Source organism: Calypte anna, chromosome 2 (genome assembly GCF_003957555.1).
Source record: "Calypte anna isolate BGI_N300 chromosome 2, bCalAnn1_v1.p, whole genome shotgun sequence".
Lineage (NCBI taxonomy): Eukaryota > Metazoa > Chordata > Aves > Apodiformes > Trochilidae > Calypte > Calypte anna.
The window spans coordinates 125,357,059-125,380,187 of NC_044245.1; the positions used below are offsets into that span (position 1 = coordinate 125,357,059).

At 35.6% G+C, this 23,129-nt stretch overlaps 1 protein-coding gene across 1 annotated transcript in view; it reads right to left on the reverse strand.

Moving 5' to 3' along the window:
• The window catches only part of MMP16 (matrix metallopeptidase 16), a 166,267-nt gene that overhangs the window by 76,810 nt on the left and 66,328 nt on the right, over positions 1-23,129 (reverse strand). The window contains exon 2 of the mRNA XM_030445245.1: positions 5,505-5,653. Within this exon, the coding sequence (XP_030301105.1) occupies positions 5,505-5,653 (149 nt within the window). The remainder of the gene's footprint in view (positions 1-5,504; positions 5,654-23,129) is intronic.

Below are 23,129 nucleotides of genomic sequence, written 5' to 3' on the forward strand. Positions count from 1 at the left end.
AAAGTAAATGTTATCAATTTTTGGGGTGAAGTATTATTGAAAACTTTCATTTTCTTTAATAATAAAAGAAAATGAAGGAAAGAAGCAGATCCTTATCACAGACCAAAAGGCAGTTCTGTTCTTCTAAGTAAAATGATATCATATTTAAACTTCAGCAAATGAGATTAAAATTGGTGAAGACCCCAGGAAATTTTTAGATGTGTTGTCAGTAACACCTTTTTCCAGTGTGTGTTAGATCAGCATGGAGTTACCATGCATTTTAATGACAGAGTATATATTACACTGCTGAAACTGTACACACACATTGCAGAACACAACATATGTGTAATAAAAGATTTTTCACCTTAAGGTGATATCATTACATCAAAAGAAAGAAGCAAAGAATAAAGCAAAAAAACAATAACTATTAAATTTTTTAGAAAAGCAGCACAAAGTATCAGATTCTTCTATAAATACATAAAAGATTATTTATAGTATTGTTACAAGTACAGCGACTTTAAGTCAACTGACTTAGGCATTTCTTCACCCCAAAACAGAGTTTAAATTAGTTAGCTTAACTGATGGAGAACTATTTTGAGAACTGTGTTTGCTCAATGGCAAGACAGGGGCAGATAAGAGTAAATTCCAAGCTATGAATTTATGAATTAATTTTCAAAACTCTTATTGAAATTATCCCTCAAGTTATGTCAAGGGTTTGATAATCTTACAGAAAATAACATCAGCATAAAAACAATTTCCACTTCAGATTTAACACAAAAAGATCAATAGGTATAATGGGTGCAAAATTCAACACTGTATTATCTTACTGGATAATACATCTTTAGGAAAAGAAAACATAGCCTTAAATAACATCTGATGACATTCAAACAGTCAGAATTTATTCTCATACTGATTTTGAAGTGGTATGTGGCTATCAAGAACATTGCGCTTGTATTCTTACTGGTTTGGATGGGCACAGGATGTTCCATGCTGTCACTGTTGTCTGGCCCACTGTTGTTCTTACACAAGGATTGGGAATGTAGTTTGCACACAAGATAAATCCCAGTGTAAATAAAATGGAAGCCTTTGCACATGTGTCTTACTAGCATTCAGAAAATATCTTCATGTAAAATTTAAAGAAAGATGTAATTGGCAGCTGGAGATTTGGACTATCACCAAGTCTATCATCTAGATCTTAACTGAGCTACATTTATCAGCCAGAATTTTAAACCTATTATTACATGTTTAGCACTGAAGTCCAGAATTTTCTGGAAAATAAATGAGGTAAAATGTTAACATCTTCTGACACACACATTTTCCTTTTTTTTATGTGTGTGTTAGATTTTTTTTTAAACAGTAAGAGTTTTCACACTGATTGAGAAGACTTCTGTCAATAGTAATCATTGTGTAATGCGATCTTCCAAATGATAGGGAACTGACTAAGAAAACATTACTTACTATTTTTCTTCCAAACATAGCTGCTTTTAACATAATATCAAGGTCTTAGTTGTTCTTGATTGCTTGTTGGAGTTTAATTAATTTTTTTAAAATAATTGTTTTCCATTTTAAAATGTGAATCTTAGTAATGATTTTTCCTCTCTTTCATCTTCTTGTTTTTAAACTTGTGGGAATCCGGTATGTAGCAGCCCCTCAAAATTAATATTATATCAGTAGTTAATAAAGAGGCTTAATTGTGACTACTAGACTCTATCTGTAGGCTACATCACATCTAACTCCTCTCTTAGCTCCATTAGTTTTAATCTTGCTGCGCTACATAGGAGAATTAATACAGTTCAGATGCACAGAAAATCTGAAAAGATTAAAATGAAAATTTGCAGCAAAACTTCAATGATCTTCTAGAGCTGAAGCTGAACTCATCTCTCAGCCAACTGCCTAATGATATCTCTTTCTTTGAGGGTTAAGAGGGAAAATCTCTTTCTGTCTTCTCAAGTTCTTAAACCTGCTTAAGCACCTAATGCAGAATCAAAACATTAAAAAACATTAAACCCCACTTATTTGGGGGTTAAATACCACCCCTCATTTGTCCTTAATCAAAACTACTGTTAGGTTGTATAATGCTTCTGTTGTTGAATTTGGTTTGGGTTCTTTTTTTCAGGGAAGACTGAAAATAGAAAAGGAGTAGTACTGCTGGACTTAGAGAAACTTGACATAGTGGCCAGAAAAGCTATAGACATTAATTTGAGGAAACTGCTGAATGGCACCCAGAAGCTGTTTGTGAGAAGAGATGGGTATGTGTTCCAGACTTCTTTCTTCCTTCCTTCTACTGCAGGACTTTCCTGCCACTCCAAGTGATAGCAAGCAGTCAAAGAGTGATGTAAGATACTATATTTCAGCCCTGTTACTGCAATTAATTGCCTGCAAGGCATCTCATTGATTGTTTCCTGAGAAACAAGACCTTACGTATATGTTGTACAATAGATCACTGACTAAAATTCAATAGCTAAAAATTTACTCTTCACAACTTTCCAACTGATAGTCAATATGTAAACAACAGATCACACATAAATATTATCACATATTAATTACAAAATTTGAAGTAAACCTTTTTAGAAGTTCATCTGAGCATTAATAGAGCATTTGCCATTTATTTCTAAAGGATAACATTAAAATAAAATGACTGATTTGTTACTATTGCATAGACTTCAGCATCCTGTACACAATCGTTCGGTCTTTACATCAAGAAGTTTGTAATGTACTCCTTTAAACTGAAAAACATTTTGTCAATAAACATGTACAGCAGTTTTAGGGAAAGGAAAAAACAAAAACTAGTCTTTCTAACACTCAGTATGTTTGGTTTTGGGATCTGAAAGACCAGGATGTCAACAGTGGGTCCACTTTTGGAAGGCTTTTTTAATGAATCATTGAGTGTGTTTGGTAACCTAGAAATGAAGCACACAAAGTATTGTGGAACTCCATGTAAAGACCAGACACTGTTTTCATTGGGTATCCCACTCTATCACTATACTTGAAAGAATGTCTATCATATTTTCCCACCATTATCATGATGTCTCTCCCACTCATTCTTCCTTAACACCCGTGATAAGCATGCATCATGCTTTTCAAGCCACTTGGGACAGAAATTGAAAAATGTGGCAAACACAAGTGAATGGGGAGTAACAAGGGGGAGATGAACACAGTTCATTTTTTCACATACCTTAATACTGAGGGGTTATCCATTTTTTGCAGTGACAAAATGCTGTGACAAAATGCTGTCAGGAGGGTTGTGATGATTATGCTGCAGGACATTATTTCTCTATTAAAATCCCTATAGTTGGTTCCCATCTAGTTACTACTATAACTTCTTTTAATTATATTGTTCTCTGAAGAGAAAGAGGCACATCATCTTTATTTAAATGCATGCTAAAGAAGCAGGTAAATCCTCACATAAAATAATTGTTTTTAGGAGGGTCCTGCTCTTCTCCTTATTTTGTAATGCCAGCATCGTAGGTGATTATAACACATCCCAGAGAAACAACCCATAAACTGTTGAACATTACTGGCCAAAAGAAAGTAAGTATACTTTCTGTGTAAATGAAGGGGAAAATATTTCAAATGCTTACAAAATACTGCCATAAAAGAACAATATAAAAAAATGCTTATCATTTTTCATGAAGTCTCATCTCCCAAGAGTATTCCATGGTGTTAACTGGTGGTAGCTTGAGGCCCCATTTAATTTATCGAGTTGTTTTTTTCTCAAGACCAATGCAAACGTGACAAGTTGTTAGGAATCTGCTGTGTTCCCAACTTGATTCAATTAATGGAACTCAAATGTGTGATTAAATACAAAGTTCAACCACCATGAGCTGTGTATCGAAGAATTGTGATACTTTAATATATCTTTCTGGATAGAAGTATCATGCATCAAAACATTTGGAAAACTCAGTCTCCTCCAGATTGTAAAATTAATGTTATGGACTGATGCATAAATGGATTCCCTTGTTTCTTCCACAGAAGAAGACAACCTTGATCACATGCTGACCAATAAGCCCAACAAACATAAACCACTTCACTTTGCATTTAAGCTTTGGTTTGTCTTGGTATTTTTCAGCTTGCTAGCTGATGATCTAAACTAAAAGATGTTTTCTGCTTTTCCTTCGGTTTCCACTTTCTGTCCTTTCTGTCCTGCAAACTGTGAACAGATTAGTTTCCTTTTAGGGAAATAAATGGCTTCTTACAAAGCTGCCACTAACGTGTCCTTAAAAGACTACTGCTGACTGGTATAGCAGCCCTCTCTTCTCAAAGATCAAACACTGAAGCTGTATAAAGGGTCTGGTCTCTCGACCTTGCAGATTGGATCATAAACATACTTTTGAGCATGGCTCTCTCACAAGGTGCCTGTTCACTGCATGTTTTAAGGTCCTTTAAATTCCTAAACTGAGGGATGTGTGATCAACTCATGTCGCCTTAAGGCAGCCCTAAAATTTGCTTTGCTTTATTGCTTTTCAATGCAGTCATGCATATGCCAGTGGAATAAAATGATTTTTCCAGTCCTGCCAGCATTTTGGTTAGTCTCTTCCCTAAACTCTAAGTGATAAGAAGGTCATTCATGTCAGCTAAATTACTAAAAAATAATAATGAATCAAGTTTAGGTTGGAAATGGGAAACAAAAGAGTATTTTTTTCTTCCATAAAACATTTTAGAGAAGTAGTAGAAACATATTTCAATAAATTCAATATTGGATATGCTGTGACAGTACTTTTTTGTTATCATTTGCTTTTCAACCAATTTAACTTTTTCTAAAATCACAAGATATTTGTTGCATTTCAATTGGAATGAATCCAACAACCACTCTTCAAATCTTAGAATCTTAGTCTCCAATACATTTTCTTGACTGTGTAATAATACTATTTCTGTGTAGGTGTAGTATGTAGTTCTTTAGAAGTGTACTTTAATTGCTCTGTTTCACAAAAATTGCCTGTGTCCAGACTGTCAGTCAAATCAGATGTTGCCTGCCTTAAACAACTTCACATTTGCAAAGAGCATGCAAAACTAATCCCATTTTACTGCCTGCTAAAATGACCACACCTGGGTTTTTGTTACTGGAAGCCATTAAATGAATGGGACAGGGAGGTGTGCTAAAATTTTTTGCAATGAGTATAAGGAAATGTACACTTAAGATTTTCTGGTAAGAAAAGACTCTTTCCACAGTAAAGCATTTCATGAATTCTTGCCAACTTTTAATAGGTTTCTCTACTTCCACATTGATAACCTTTTGGCCCTATCTTTACTTAACCCTGAAACATATTCTTTACAGCCACTGCCAAAGGCAGACAGCAGCTAGGCAGGTGACAAAATACAGAAGATGGAATAATAATTTAAAAAAAAAAAAAAAAAAAAAAAAAAAAAGCAAGGAGAGAGAGAAACATTTAAACTCCCCATCTGAAACTGCAGTGCTATTTGGATATCCCAGTCATTCTGCTTCATGCCATATAAAGCTTTTCCAGTTCTACTTTACCCTTCTTGAAACAGAAAAAGTCAAGAGCAGTTCAGTACTGGTTACTTACTCAATTGTGTTCCTGTCCACTTTTCCTGTCATATTAATGCCATAGAACTGCTGCATGGCAGCTATAGCTGATTGCATGGTTTCTGCAGAGCGCAACACCGACATTCGGGGGTCAGTTGGTGGGAGGTAGCCATACTTTTGTAACCATACCTGCAATGACAAGTGCAGTGCCTATTAAATAGATATTAGAGGTAAATCAAATGTTCCCTAGTCATTCATTTTACACCATATACAGTGAAGCTTCTAATTCGCTAAGTATAAATCCTGGCAGTTTGGGGTTTGTTTGGTTTTTTCAGAGAAGAAATTCTTTGGGTCTTTTATTTCATCTCCTTTATTAAAGATTCTGTTCCTTTAAGACTCACAGTGTTTTCTAAGGAGAAGCCTGCTCTCTTTATTACCTGAAACTTCCCACTTCAATTATTTATTTAATGTATTTATTTATTTGAAGTTACAACTTATGAACCTAGCAGCGAAAGAAATTTTTTAAAGCAGACAAAATATAAAATCTACAATATATGCCACATATAATTGATTGTCCACAGGGTACATAATAATATTCACCAACTGCAGTAATAAATCCATAATGGTTTTCACACAGTTACACTATATTGTTAGCATCCCTCAAAGAATATGAAAGAGAGGGTGGGCAGATAGATATTCACCTTCTAGGAAGACGATCAAAATCATATACTTATAGGCAAAGAAGGTGGCCAGGAGAGAGTGAAGCAGCAGAGTCTGAGTCCATTTGGAGGAAACACCCTGATTAGAGGATCTTTCTTCTCAGATCAAGAGAGATTTAAAGCCAAGTGCTTATTGCCTTATTTGTGTAGAAGTGTGAGGGAGAAAATATGGTCCAAATAACTGAAAGATTTATGGTTCAAAGGCAATATAGAAACAACACCTGAAAAAGACTCTGAATGATGCTGTCCTCTTGAGGTAATACTTAATAAACAAGTAGCTACAGTTATCTTAGTGTGTCTAATCATTTTCAAAATCTAGTCTATGCAAAGAACAGTAGAAGACTTCTGAGGCAATGGGAGTGCTGATACAGGTCTTAGCCTCTCATATAAGTCTGAAACTAATCACTAGAATGAAAGGTACATACATCACAACTCTACAAGACACCATTAAATTGTATTGTGCAGCTTCATTCTCTCCAGTTACCAAGGACTTTTGACCCCACAAATCTAAATTCCATTCTTAAAAAAAAAAAAAAGAGAAACAAATTTCAAATTTTACACAAAGTTTCAGCCACCTCTTTCAAACGTGTCACGTCCCAGTTCATGAATTCTGAATCACTGATGAATGTTATCCACCCACTCTCCCATTTTAGTATGTATTGGTCTCTATCTGCCTCATACAACACTTCTGGGTTTTCATCTGCTCATACACACTGTTTATACACAGTCTAACACCAAACTATGAAGGTGCAAATTTCAGCTATAAGTTTAGCTTGCAGAGTCTACCCATTTCAGTTCCACAATAGGTTAACCAAGTTGATGATACCCTCCTGTTTTACAGACCCAGTGAAGAAACTCAGAATGGATCAATTCATTGCTATGGTTCACCTGACTGACACTGAACATATATTATAGGTAAATATTGGCTCAATGTAAATAAAAGATCAAACTAGAATTAAAGATAGGGGAAATCAGAAGGTTATGAGTTCAGGTATTTTTTAATTAAAGTAGGTTTACCTTCCCAATGTGCAGGTCAGACCCAATCTCAACAATGTCTGAGGTCTGCACAACAAGATACAGTACAGACAGGATTAACACCGAGTCTAATCTCTTTCACCTTCACACTACCTCTATATAGAGGAGCCATTCAGAATAGAGACAAAATTATGTTTAATAGAGAGGAAGATGCTCCTATTTCCAGTATAAATTAATTACTACACTCGGCACCTACATCCATACAAAGCTAAACCTTCAGCTATCTGAATTAGAATAGCTACAAAGAGGGAGGTGGGAAAAATCCCTCAGGGAGTACTATGCACTGGAGAAGGGGAATAGAGAGGACAAACTGGAATCTGGCAGAGTGCCACTGCAGATACAGGGAAAGGAAAAGAAAAGTAGCTCAGAAACAGCAGGAGAGGACAATGTAGCCTTTTCTCTTCTAAAAAGGCTGAAATTCAACTTAAATACAAGGTGCCTCTTAGTTACTCTCTATCACTGAACAAAGGAAGGAGACCACCTGCGTCTTTTCAGCCTTCAAACAGCAACTGGAAGATAGAGTCAATATACCAGAAAGTCAGATGACATCTGAAAGCAATTTTGTTTGGTTTTTCTTTTTTGAACATTCAGAAAAATGGCCTTCAAGACTAATAGCTGGTGAATGCTTGAGAGCTAGCAGAATTTAGTAGCATTAAATGCTACGAATGTTCTGTCCTTGTGTGAGAGGATCATGAGACAGGGCAGGAGATAATTCTGGTTGCTGTTGCATTCCTTAGATTCCTCACTTTTTGTTAACAAATTTGAAGGACCCTGGCTCAATCCACCAGACACCTCAAATATGCCCCTCAGATACTATTGTGCATAGTCCGCATGCTGGTAACTATGAAGGAGAAGCTTAACTTTAAAATGAATTCCAAAATATATAGGTGGGTTTAAAAAACCAACAAAACACAAAGAAAAAAAGAAACCACATTAGGCAGCCACAGCAGAACAAAGGGAAACAATTTTTTGTACAGACCTGCATTTTTAGCACAGCCTTGTAATTATAATTAGAGAAATTATGACTTCAAGAATTTTTACCTCTCTCCCTACAGAACTCAAATGTCTGTCTGCTTTAATGCACTTCAGCAATGACATTGCAGGGCTGGCCAGCCACTTTGCACCCCGAGGAACTTATCTGTCTTCTAACAAGGAAATAGTGGAGTAGATCTAGCCAACATGCAATGTCTGGGATGCCAGCAGAGACACTTTGCAAACTCTGAAATCAGTAGTATGTCCCATTCTTTTAAACCGTTTAGGAAGATAAAATACTGCTACTTCAAATGAAGGCTTTGGGTAGGACATTCTTGTCCTGCATCAAAATGACAGTCATGGTAACCTCTCATGCTAACCTCTAGTGGTAATCAGAGAAAAACACAGCTGGAAGACAAGGGGCTCCACCACTTCCCTCTCTATTAAAGTGCTTTACTATCGTGCTTCTGTGAAGTTTGCTTCAGTGTTGAATCTCCTTTATTTTAATTTAAGCCTGTAAGCTCTCATTTTACTTGCTACAGATGAGGGGAAGCAATTATTCTTTTCCCCTCTGCAGCAGCCTTTTGTGTATTTCAACTCTTTTATGTGAGTCACTCTTTCTAATCTTTTAAAAATAAACTAAAGAAACCCCTTTTGTTTAACCTCATTTCATTGTGCACATCAGCCTGGAGAAAGCTAAAAACTAAAATCTATTTTTACTAAGCACCTATATGCACTAGATTTTATCATAGTTCTCATTGTTAACCTACAACAAATGCTGAGATGTAGTGGAAGAGTATTAGTAGTAATTTAGAAGAACATGGACGCTCAAAGATTTCACTTCGAGGAATAAAAAAAACAAATCAGATATAAAATTAGCTTAAAAATATTTTTTTCTCACCAATTGAACTTCAAGGCTTTTGTTCCAATTATCTATACGTTTTAAAATTATATATCCATATCTTACACATTTTTCACCAGAAAAATTCCTTTGTCGTAATTCCATTTTCTCTTCTCATAATTGCAAGGAAAAACTTAAACAGAACCCACTAGAGATTAAACCTGCAGAGATGCTAAGTGTTTGATGGGGACCTGCCACTTCTGGAGGTGTCCATGGAACTTGTAAGTGTTCTGTACATGACCTGTATCACCTTCCAGATTGTGGATGTCATTGACTAGATGTCTACCATTTGTTTTTTTTCTATCATGATGAAATTTTTTTTTTTTTTTTTTTTTTTTAATTTTTAGCTGCTACAAATGCTATTCTACGTGGAATATCTGCCTGTGGAATAGATAGAACTTTGTCACATGGCTCTATGTTTGTCCTCTGAAGGACAAAGCATGGGCTAACTTAAAATGTATTAAATACACCGATGGACTTCAATCATTCAGATCTTTGCAAGTTTGGGAAGAGAGAGGGCTCTTAAAAACAGTATGTTTACAGCAAACTGCTATTAAGAACAAAGACAACCCGTATATCATCATTAAGCAGTAAGCAAGAACATTATGAAGATAATCAGTTTCATAGAGCTTACTGGTTTCTAAGATAGAAGAGAATTTATCAGCAAATTGTTAATGTTCCTGAATGACTGTACATACTATAAACTACAGTACAATTATGTTCTGTGAACCTGAAAGCTGAGTAAATCAAATAGTCTAATAAAGCACAGATCAAAACAATTTCATAAACACCTTCAGTAGTGCAGCTGCATATCATTATTATTCATGTATTGTGTTCTTTTTCTTAATTTTACGATGCAAACAAAATTCCTATTTGTACTGAGTAAAGCTGTGAGTTTCCATAAGCTCAAAATATTTTGACTTTTGTTTCTTAATACACTTCCACCAAAGACACTATGTGTGAAATGATTTAAAATGTCTGAGTAATTCAGGATGGTTTTATTTTCAAAAAGCATACATTTCAAAACCTAATTTACACTGATCACCACAGGATTTACTAGTTGAGGTACTAATGTAATTTTGGAAAGGCTTATATTATAGTATGCATAAATAAGCTAATGCTCGAATTAGTATCCATATGACCAGGCTGTTTCTCCATTTAGGCCAATTAATCATGACTAATGATGTGTTTTAATTATAGACCTAATTATTGAAACTAATACTGACTTTTCAGTGGCAACTTGCTAGCCAGCTAGCTAGACAGAAATGTTTATACAGGGCAGTATAGGGAATCTTCTGCTATTAGTCCACCCTTATTTCACTAATACAATCCATTCCTCATTGGTGATGCTTTGTTGTGTTTTTTTTTAGCACAAGACAGGGATGTGAATTTACAGAATTGTGTGCATGGCATCAAACTAGTGAGAAAAACACTTCAAAAAATATTATGCCTATAAAATGAATATAGGAGCATCTTGCCTAGTTAGAGTCTAACCTACCTATGGTAGGTTAAAAAAAAAAAAAATTAAGAGGACAGCTTGCAAAATATTGTTCTCTAATGTCCTAAACTAGAAAGTGATCAACTTCTTTGTTGTAAATTACTGTGACAACCCACAAACAATTTAGATGTGATATTGGCATAGCCATAGACATATTGACTGTAGCCTTTATTGCGGATTACAAATTTATAATAAGGACTTAATAATTCAAAAAACTCTGTGAGATGCTGTACTAGAAGTAGCAGAGTTGAGCTGGCAAGGAGACAAAGGAGAGGATAAATTAGGCCTCATGGAGTTCAGTGTTGCTGCAGATAGATAAAAGAGTTAAAAAGTAGTTATATCCCTAATTCTAGTATGCATATGCTTATAGGGGTTTTTGTGTTTTAGCTACAAAACAGATGGGAAACTGAACATTCATATTACATAAATCCCAGCACAAAATTAAATTTATCAGTACATAATCTTGTATGTCTCTTCCTACATGAAGCCAGGAGAGAGGGGTCTGGAATTTCTTCTATCACAAAGCTGTATGGTGACTGAGATAGTTTTAAAAGGGAGCTCTTGTTCCCAGTAAGAGGCATTTCCATTGCAAGAATCAAGACCGAAGCTCAAGGCAAGTGATGTTAACCAAAGTCCAAGGAGCAGAAAAAGTGAAAAGGCAAAATACACTAAAAACAGTTTGCTGATTCCCTCCCATTTATAATTCAAGTTTAGTTTAAATGTGCGAAATCATTTACTTTACTTCTATGTTGATTCGTGGAAAAACACCTTGAGACCAGGAGGAGTAGAAGGTGTGGAAGAACAGCAGAACAGGACTATTTGCAGATACCAGACATGTGGCTACATACCAGTAAACGTCAGATGTAGGATCTGCATGCACCCTGGTGCTTGAAAGTCTCTGAGATACTCTTGGAACAGGGATTGGATGCTACCCGCTCCAAAGACAGGAGTTACATTGCTCATTCACTGCTACTGAGTGTCTGTACTAAGAGTGGGTCAGTGTTAGTAACAACTATGACACAAATCCTTGCTCTGGAAAGAAACTCTTTGTACCTTGATCTTTCCCTGTAACAGTATGCACATTTATAACTGACTGCAGAATGTGGACCTTATTCCTTAGCTGCTTAGGGCAATTTTCTCCAGTCACTAACAGAAATCTCTGGAGAAGTCTGGCATGGACCCAGACCTGTGGAAACACTTTCATAAATAAAACTAACAGTTCTAGTATGTGTAAACACACAGTCATAGAGTGTATGTTAGGGGGCAGTGTCCCTACATCTTATTAGAATTTCTACAGCTTCTAGGAAATTATTAGATGTTCTACAGGGATAAGGATGTTGTGTTGAATAATCTGGCGGGGTAAGTCATGGCTGCTTCAGAAAATAAATAAAAAAAACTTCTAGGACCATGAAAATGGTTAAAGGACTGGAGCATTTTTCCTATGAGGAACAACTGAGAGGGATGGGACCATTCAGCCTAGAGAAGGCTCAGGGAAGATCTTACATGTTTATACACATATCTGAGGTGAGGGAGGGGAGAAGATGGAACCACTCTCTTTTCAGTGGTTCCCAGTGACAGGACCAAAGGCAATGGGCACAAACCAAAACACAAAGATTCCTTCTCAGTATAAGGAAACATTTTTTTACTGTGAGGTTAATCAAACACTGGCACAGGTTGCTCAGAGACACCATGGAGTCTCCTTTCTTGGAAATATTCAAAATACATAAGGATGTGGTCCTGGGCAAATGGCTTTAGGTGGTCCTGCTTGAGTAGGTCCAACCTCAACCATTCTGTTTGATCCTGTGATTCGAGAATAAGGTCCCCAAACTGCCACATCTGAAGTCTTATAGAATCCTTTTCCTACTGACAAACCATGTAAATGTCCCTGAGGAATCACAAATCCAGGTAAGTCGCTACTGATATTAAACAGTTCTTTCTCCTAAGGTCTGTGTTAACAATTGCTATAAAATTATTCCAGACTGATTCTCACATGGTCAAATAAATTAATGGATTCTTTTACTGTATACACTACTCTCAAACTGCAGTGAATATATGTTTTAGCTCATTGAGACAAAGGTTCATAGGTGCACACAGGAATATGTCCTGAGGCCAGTTTTTAATTAGCAAATCTAACAGATTGTTCAAATTACTTAATTGCGAAACTTTCATTTGAAACAGAAGACTTAGCACTGCCTGAGTATGTACTCCTTGCAAATTATCTTTATAATCAGTGATTCAGTAGACATCTAGAGTCACTGAAAAAAAAATGATGGGACAGTCTTCGAGATAACAAGCAAACTAGCAGAGTGTTGCAAGATTAGGGAAAAACACCCTCATGTTAAAAGACAAAAATAAGTGCCAGGAAATTAACTCTCCACAGAGCTCTTTTTCTACAGTACCTATTCAATAACATGTTTCATCTGTGAATTTCAAACTAAGGAAGAAATTGGGTGAAATTTTGCAACTTTTTTGACCGATAACTAAGCAGTCTGGCTTCTGGTATATATTTTGCAATAACTTCAGCACCCATCATACTGTGGGATATGGACGTTGCCCACAAGATTCCATAACTTCCAGTCCCTGTAAAACTCATTTTATTTGTCGAACCTTTTGCTTTTTTTTTTTTTTTCCTACTTGTCTTCTTCCCTGTGTGTCTTCTGAGAGGCTGCTTGTGTGTTATCAGAAATATCTTTGATCTTTGCTGGGTTTTGATATTTTTTTCTTTCATTGTTTTCTGTCTTGCTACACTTAACTGTGGGATTCATTCAGATGCCTGGATCCCTGAACACCCCTGGACAGATCAAAATGATTGGCATATATCAAAAACTACAATGAATCTGGAGTCAGATCAATCCTGGTTGAGCCACAAGCCCATTAGGTGTTCCTGGAAAAATCAGCAGGCTTTTGTAGTAATAAAATAAGAATGAGTGGTACTTCTGAAATTTCCTCTACACGACCTTGCAAGAATCTAGACAGGGCTTGGAACACATAAAAAGTAATATAAATGCAACTGTCATCTGGTAGGGTATCAAGGATGACAAGATTTCAAAGTGACTCTTTCATCACACTCCAGATTACCCCACCTTGTCACTGCCTTGGTATTATCATCTTTGATCCCTATAGCTTTGCAATATCTCACCTGAGAGCTGATTAGTTTGGTTTAATCCATCTAAATATTGCTGGCATTTTTCTGACTACGCTTAATATCACAGTATTTTAGTTCAGAGTTGTTTCTTGTATTTCAGTATTTCTAAAAGCAAGCAGGGAACTGAACACCAAACAAGGTCACAGTTTCCTGCTTAGATCCTACAGATTAGCATTTATTTGGACTTTTTCTTCTTCTGGTTAAGCTTTAACAAAAGAAAGGCCTATCTTCCCCCAAAGACATATGCTAAACATACAAAACAATGTATTTAGCCCTTATTTAGAAGGGCTGCTTCACTGCTTCCACTGCCAACCTACAAGCAGCAAAGTCTCAGAGTGAACAGCACTATCTGGAAATGGCCACAGACTCTTTTAGGCTCTGAAAACACAATAGCATTCAATCATGTGCTTCAAAAGAGAGGCATTCATAACAGGAGTACAGGATATTTCCTTATAGACTGTAAAATCATTAGAAGCAGCAGTTACCTCAGACAAATAGAAACTACATACTACTATAAGACTGCTTATTTGGTATGTCTTCTGATTAGACATTACATATTGGCATGTATCAAAAAAAGAAAAAAAAATCAGTTCAACAATGTTTTAACCAAAACTACATTAATCAGCACTGCCCTTTTTGTATGTCCCAAGAGGTTGTTAGAAATTATCTTCCTAAAAGTTCTAAAATTTTGATCTAAGACATTTACATAAGAAATAAATAAATACATAATGTACCAACAGATGGTGGTGTGCTACTTTAAAAAGGCTTGTGTGAAGGTACTTCACTGTGATAAAAACAAAAGGTCAGACTGCAAAGTTCCTTTAGCAAAATGGCTATTCACACCACATTGGACACTTAGCAGTTGAATCCATTAGTTAATATAACTTTACTATTACAGTTTATGCAGTTTTAAGTTTATATCAGTGAAGTAAATGAACTGCAAGCTGCATATCTATAAGAACAACTACTTAGCCAAACCTTTATTTGTTTTTCGATTCCACTTTTATTTAATTTGTTTCATTATACTAAGGTTGTCTTCCTCCTTTTATAGGCACAAGAAACTTCAAATCATAAAACATCTATTTTATATTTATGCAAATAGTTCTTTTATAGATATCAATATCTTGAATATTCTTATGGATTAAAGTGAAATTTATACAAGTTTTTTCCTACACTTTGACAGGTAAGATTGCATGTAGATTCATATTGTATTGCAAAAAAAAGCAGTGCTTGAAAATTTGTGTCAGTAAAAAAACAGCTGCCTGTGATAAAGTCAACAGCACTGTTGCCCTCAATTGAAACAGAAGGTATTTAATTGAATTAGATAATTTCTTTATTATACTGAAAGCTGATTCTACTTTTTTTCCTTCCTATGGCACCTCAGCAATTAATGATACCACTACTACTTGCAATATCGTGGCACAGTATGTTCATTTTGCATGGTCAGGAGAGTTTTTAAATTGAGATCTATAAAAAATTCATTTTAAAATTGAGAATACTTTTTTTCTTACCAATCCCATTGGCATAAAATTTTTGATATTACTATAACAGGAAAAATCTGATTCATGCTTTCCTGCAGAAACCCACAGATAGAAGATAAACATGGATTTTATAAGGCATATAAAAACTACAGAGGATCATTTTGTCACCTCCCAGGGAGAGACAGGAAGAGAATGCATTTAACATAAAAGATAATACTGTGGTTTCTCAGTTTACTTTATTTGCTCCACACAGCCAAACAAAAACAGCAAAAAATGTAAATACTACAACAAAATATTTGAAAGAAAAGCCTTGTAACTTCTGCAAGGAGGTCAGGGAGCTAACAGGGCAGAAAGGAAGCAAAATCCCTGAAAGGTGTGATTTGTTCTTGTTCTTTGGAGCAATGCATCCAGTTGGGAGGAAGCAGGACAACCTTTCAGTTCAGCTCCCCTCTTCCTGTTTTCCAACAAAGAAAATCCATTCAGATAGATAGTAAATCCATCTGATCAGAAGCTGCAAGGAAAAGGCACTATAGAAACCATCTCATTCTCTGTTCCTCCTTCAGTTTCCTCTCCTCCTCTATTAGTTTCTGACTTAACCCCTAGTTTTAAAAATGCTGATCCAGTACAGGAGTTTCCATGGGATATTGTTCCGTAGATAATATCTCCTGCTTTCACTTCCAACCCTTCTTCAGAAAGCATCTGTGGTAGATGACTGCCACAGGGGAGGCAGGGGTTCAGTCAAAAACTAGCACTTCCATTTTTACATGTTCACTTTTAATATTTCTCTCTGGTAATTTAAGCAAATTACACCTGTCTTATTCTCCTTTTGTGCATGTGGTTCAAATGGAGCCAGGCAGTGGCAGAAGAGGTAACAACAAAACCAGTTGTACCTTTTTTTATAAACTCTCTTTCAGTGTTGATCACAATAGGTGAATACAGTAGCTTTTTTGCACGTAGTACAAATCTCAAGTTGCAAGATGAGGTGAATTCAGTAAGGGTAAATCACTGTCCCTGCTTCACACCACAACTAAATCTGTCACAACTGACTTGTGCTAAAGATGTTAAGGCGAAGAAGAAAAGACAGAAAATGTAGGGAAAGCTATCTTGCTTGCTATAATAAAAATGTAAATATAAATTCTAAAGTAAAATCTCTCCTTTCCTTGAAACCTTCTCTGTGTAGTTTAGTGACAGAATATGACCAGCTCAGGCTAGCTGTATTAGCCTCCTGCTTTCATAAAGATAAAAAAAGTCCTCATACTTAATTTGTTACCAAAGTCTATTTTGCTTGCTGTACAGTAACTCACCAGCTGCCTGTAATCCTTCTGTAAGTAGCAGAAAGCCTGCATATATTTCAGTACATCTGCATTTCTCCTTTTTATGTCATCCTCTAAACTCTATTTTTGTTAAAGGGCAGGTCTACAAAAATAGAAGGGTGGAAGGGGAAGTGGGGGATTGATGCAAGTGACGGATGTAACAAGGTGATCTCTTCTAGCAGAAAGGGATGTAAAGTCATTGCTTCAAAGCAAAGAATGGGATTATATTTTATTAGCTCCCCCATGGGCTCTGGTCACATGTATTGCAATTTCAAAATGTAACAGAACAACTTCAACATTCCTGAATTAGGGCCTGATGCTGTGAACTCCTGAGTACTCTCAATAACCATTGGTTCCTAAGGCTGCTTGGAGCACTGGCAAAACTCAGTCAGGTTTCTCTACCAACCAACAGCAAGAGTAGGATTTATCAATACTTTTACATACATTAAAAAAACCTCAAAGAATATAATTCCTTTACACTTACCACTGAACATTAGAAAACTCAGACATTGTTTGTGCTTGAGAGTTTTTTTGTTAGTTGTTTTTTTTTGTTTGTTTCCTTGGTTGGTTGGGTTTTTTTAATAAACAAATCCTTTTTCTAGTTCAAATCAAAGGACAGGGGAAATTATGTGTATATGTTCTTCTGCATTGGTTTATTTTCTCCTGAGAGACATGGTCTTCTATGCAATTAAGAAGTATAATATGCAGAACAAGTAACCAAGTACATTTTATAAACTATATTTGCAATTAATAATTATAGTAGGTCCTGTATTCTCACAGTAATGTCATTAGTATTCTATCCTGTAAACCTAATGTTTTAACATCATAAGCAGCACCTCATTTGATATTCTGTCTCCTTCACTTTAACATTTAAGTTTTTTAGACATGGTCTCCCATAACCTAGTGGCATAATTAGAGCTGAGATTACCCCATACAGCAATTAAATCCAATTTTTCAACAGTATATATACATTTTTGTAAAGCTTCAAACTGCACATGAGAACAGCTTTTGCATGTGTTAAAACAAAGTACATTTGCCACATAATTTGTTCTGGAGGCAATTTTTAACAAAAATTAAGCTCTATTCTTTCTCCCAAGCTAAGGAATATTCAGTTTGAATAAAGTGATCAAGTTAACTATCAATGAGAATTCAATGTTACCAAAAAGTAGGAATTTCTAGTATCACCTTCTAATTTCAGAATGCTGTATGAGATCAGCTTTTACAGCAATAATAGCTTTCTAACTCAACAACCTAATGTAGTATTTTTAGTGGCCTTTTAAATATACCATAAAGACTCAAGACTTTTTAAAGTTAATAGTGGACTTAATAATGCAGCCATTACCTGAACAGGAACTGTCACAAAGGTGATGTCCTGAATCTACAGAAGAATACTCTAAGTGCTCATGCTGCTCCCTGATGATCTTACACAGGGGAGCAGGGACAGGGACAAGACTTTAAGGAGAAATTCCTAAAGAGTGAAAACTGTGAGGAATCACACTGCTAGGAAAGCAAAAACTAGGAAAACTAAAAACTAGGAAACTAGGAAAGCTAAATCAGGGATGTAAAATCAGTCTCAGACAGTGACACAACTATTCTTTCTCTTCATAGCAGAAACTATGAAGAAATAGTGATGGAGATCAAGTTTGCAACTTGATGCAAAGTTGAAAAAAAGTTCTTCTATCTTAGAATTGTTGAAGGACAAAGCTTCAAAGTTATGAAGTACCTAATAGTCAGAAGCAGATGTGAAGACCCAAAGACTTTACCTTAACATAAACTATAACCAACTTCTGATTAGCTGTTAATGTACCTACAGCCATTGGAGCATCTCATGTGTCCTTTCTATGAAGTTCAGCAGCAAAACTCTAAGGAACCTAAAGCTAGCCAGGTGGAAAACTACAAGCTGTGCCTCATTCAGTTTTATGGATAAAAAGTGAGATATGGTCACATAGCTATACTGCCAAACAGTGAGGTATGGCTAATGAAATAAGAAACTTCAGCAAGGGGCATTTTTAGATTCACCAAATTGAATTGACTTCTAGTTCCTCTTCCCTTCCTGTCTTCCTTTCTAGAGTAGAAATACATACTTCAGCATTAGGTAAGTTTTGCAGATGATCTGAAAGCAAAGTAAAGCTGAAGGATCTTATAATGTCAAAAAGCTCTTAACTGATTGCATGCATTAATGCCAGGATCATTATCCCTATCACATAAACTCATAATTGCCCACAGGGTGGATTGTAACAGGACTAAACATGTAAATGCCACAACGCATTGTCTCAGTGGTAGCTCACTTCTTGCCTTACTAAAATCTTCCTATTATTCCAATTAAAGAATAATCTGGCTATTAATTAATTAAACCTAATATTCATCCCATCAGCGTAAGGTTGTTGTGTTGGAAAGCAATTTTCTCTTTAAACTTTGCTGTCCACTTCAGCTGATCCACATTAATTTAAAAAAAAAAAACAAAAAAAACGGAGAACTCAGATTATCTTTTCTTGTTTTTCAGGTGGATACTATTTGGTGTCCTCAAATGAAGCAATATTAATGCAATCAATTACTAAAAGGTATTTTAGGTATTCCCTTATTCAAATTTTTTCTCACCCTTTTCTAGACTTCTCTCTTTTCTTGATGAATCACTTTCTGAGAAGAAAGTGTCAGAACCTAACAAACACTGCATAAGAAAATAGTAACAGATTATCTTAATGATAGCAAAACATTTCTGAAATTATAAATTGTTTTTAAAATGTCCCAGCATTTTCCTTTTGCAGCATGCTGAACAGACATTTTTTGCTGAGCTGTCCAAAACATTGCCCAAGTCTCTTCCCCCAGTGACTACAATTAATTTAGAAATCTGCAACATTTGTGAGAAATTCAAATTTCTCCTCTAGTATGTGTTATCTTATAAACCCTGAATTTCACCTGCCACCCTCAATAAATTGACAACCTTTCACTTCAATCCAAGCATTCTCAGAATTGTGCTATAGCACTCAGCCAATACACTCCCTCTCTTCCTCCCTCCCTTCCCTTCTCTCTCCAGATAAATTCAAAATCTCATCATAAACTGAATTCTTAACAAACTCTGTGGGAAAAAGTCTTGCACAGGTAAGTTCTAGTGGAATAAGTTTTAAGGAATATTCTTTTCACTGGCAAGATGAAAATCAGGTGGATGTTTTTTTCCCTAAAGGATGTCCTTTATTTCAAAGCAGAATTAGTTCACTGAAGTCCTGTGACCTTTACTCTGAAATCAGGATGATCTTATCTATATGCTAAGAACAGGTCCCAGAGTATTTTCTTGCTAGAGGTAACAATCTTCTTAGGGATATAGCCCTCTATGAAGAAGAATATGTGATGTGGTACTTGCACAAGCATCATGGCAGTAGCTACTAATGCAGCTTTGCATACCATGATCTAGAAATCATTAGTCTTTGTTTTGTGCCTGTTCATTTATCTCAGCCTCACAAAACATATATGGTTGTGACAGCAGAGTTGATGCTTATTGTAAAAGAAAGTGATGCAATCTGCATCATAAGAGTTGGGAAGGTCAGGCAGTTCAGACCTCTGAAGAACAGTGCAGAAACCTTAATGAGAAAGAGGAACAGCACATGATAAATAACATAGGTCTGGAAAGGGGCTAATACAGACCAGTATGGGCTTGGATGGAACTGTAATAGATTCATGCGATTTTAGTGAGCACTGAACTGCTTTTTAAGGAAAAAGAAGCTGAGAGAAATGGATCAAAAGTCTGCTACTGAAGTTTGGGATGATGAATTGGCTCTAAGGTGGTTTGTGTAAATAGCTTCATTTGTACACATAAGGTATAGACAGGTGAAAAACACATATACATCCCTTCAAACTGACACCGAAGCCAATTTTCTGTCACAGCATTAAAAAAAAACCTTTACAATCTGCTTGCAGGCTCAGAACAATCCATATATTTTGTTAATTTCTGTAGGGCACATCAGGCAGCTGACATACCAAGTTCTATACATATCACTTTTCATAATGGAACACTTGCAGTAAGTCTTATAAAATCCTTACAACTAATTAGTGTGGTAAGAATATAGAAAGTCTCCGTTCCCAATTTTGTGAAGGTCTCAAAACATTTCAGCTGGTGCCAATTATTGTACAATGCAGCATCATAATGTAAATGCTTGGCAAGATTTCTTTATTCCTCTCCTGACATCATTTTTTATGTTCTCCTTTCCTTCTTAACTGTAAAATATTGAAAACTTGTAAAACCAGTCAAGTACTGGAAATGTCTCAGAAATCCTTCTTTTATTCTCATATCACATATTGAAAATTCTGCTTAAACCTGTATTGCTCGCTCCATGTATTATGGATCTTATACTCTCAGGAACTATTCTGCCATTCTGAGAGTCTTCTAGAGTAGCTGCTATTTTTCTAGAAAGGTATAGAATCTAATTTCAAAAAACTCAAAATTTAATTTTCTGACAAAATTAGAAATGTGGAGAAGTTGATTCAATATAACACAGACATGAACACATAAAAATCTATCACAGAGTTTACGATGACTGAAAAATTTAGCTTTTCTGAATATTTCATACAGTTTTACAGAATTTCTTGTAATAGCAGATGGGGTAGGGAAATCCTATAGATAGATTGATCCTTTCCTGGATGAGGAATTGAAGCAGAGCTAAGCCAAAGAACCATCCCAGTAAGACTGACAGGACTTGGAGTAGAGAGGACAAACTGTGGTTCCTCCTGATTCATCAGAACAAACTCTTAAGATGATTCCTTAAAGCTCCTCAAGTTGATAGAACTGCTTTAACCTTAATGCTTGACCAAATACTTTGTAAACTTATAAAAAAATTCCCTAAGGAAGATTTCAGGACAATTTAAGTATGTTGTGGCAAAGGAACCACATGAAAAAAAAAAAAAAGCATATATACTGTTATCACTTCCATATTCAGATATAAGAGCCAATATGATAAGATGTATTTAACTGTTAGATAATTCATAATTTGTCTTCTCTTTGAATACATTCTTTTGAAAATAAAAATCCCACACTTTTTTAAGTACTAGAGTTTTAAAAATCTGTCTGTCACTTGTGTTACTAGTTTTACAGATGTGTCCAAGCACTATACTTTGGATCCTATATTAATCTCTAAAAATAACTGCAAACTTCTCAAACTCCTAGTCAAAGAGATATCTTTCAATTTTATTAGAACTATAAAATATAAAAAATTATTAGCACCCTCTGGGTTATGACAATTAATAATTGAAACTATTAGAAATAAATATATGTATAAAAATGAAAAATAAATCAATAAAAGACATATTTGAAAATGGTTTAGTATTTGTTAGTTTTAACCCATAAAATTCAATTACCTTCAGATCTCTCCCATTAAAATTTGTCTCTGACTTATGAAATACATGTTTGGAAGTTATTTTAAAGAAAATCCAAATAGAGCTGTTACTAAAAATGCATTTTTCCCTATTTTAGTGTTATAGATGCAGGAATTTAAGGTTGGTTTTGGTTTTTTTTAAAGTATTTTTGCTTACACCATTAAAAAAATCATCTCTTTATGCTAGATTATACAGAAATTTTCCCCCAGAACTTCAGTTTGTATGGAATTTTACTGGTTTTTACAAGCATATTCAAAGATTTTCCTATTTCGGTTACTTTACAGAAATGTAAACCATGTAATTTAATATTAATTTTTTTATCAGATATTTTTATGATTGCAAGACTGTGATTTGAAATTTATTCACCTCAGGGTTTGGTTTTTTTTGAGTATCTGATTCCCCATCTGGTCTTAACACAGTACCTAGAGTGCAACTCTGTTTTATTTTTGGAGACAAACACTTTTCCCTTGGATAGCATAAGCATTATCCCAGATTCCTCAGGTTGCTTCACATTCAGCTTATTGTTATTCTGAAAGATCTTTAGGTCCCAGAAAACTTCCTCCCCCAGAACTTCTTTCATAGAAAGAGCAATAAGTAATCTTTAATCCCATTCTCCTGCATCCTAAGTGCTTGAATACAAACCCAGAGTCTTGTTCTCTCTGTGGAGGCATTCCCACTACTTGTGCTTCAGTTTCTCCTCTCCAGCAGTATTTCTTCAGAGTGTGGAGACCTTCAAAACCCCCAGACTAACAGGGTCTGAAAAGGACTATGGCAGAGAAGCACCAAGGATAGGAGTAAGTGCTTTATTTACAAAACCATGCTGGAATATTTGATCACCCCTTAGTACCAGCTGCTTAGCTTGACAAAGCCTAAGAAGAGCAGATGTCACAGGCAAGTTTGTCTTTTCCATATTTCTGAGTGGAAGCTGAAGGCACTGCATATCCTGTGCTAAAAAATACCATGTTGTTGCTCCTCTGTAAAAAGAATGCAGATTTGGAACATGATTTATCCAACTCTCCTAGACTGAGCCTTCGTAACACCTTTGTCACCTTACACTTTCCTGTTTTCCTGGATCTGACTTTCTCACATGTGATTGCACATGACACCATATCCTACAGTAAATGAGAATTTGAAGTGCTTAAAAAGCATAGACTCAAAAAACAGAAGATGACAATGAAAACAAGGTAGGGACCTATAGTAGAAGAGCAGAGAACTAAGGGAGGCATTCCCCCTTGTG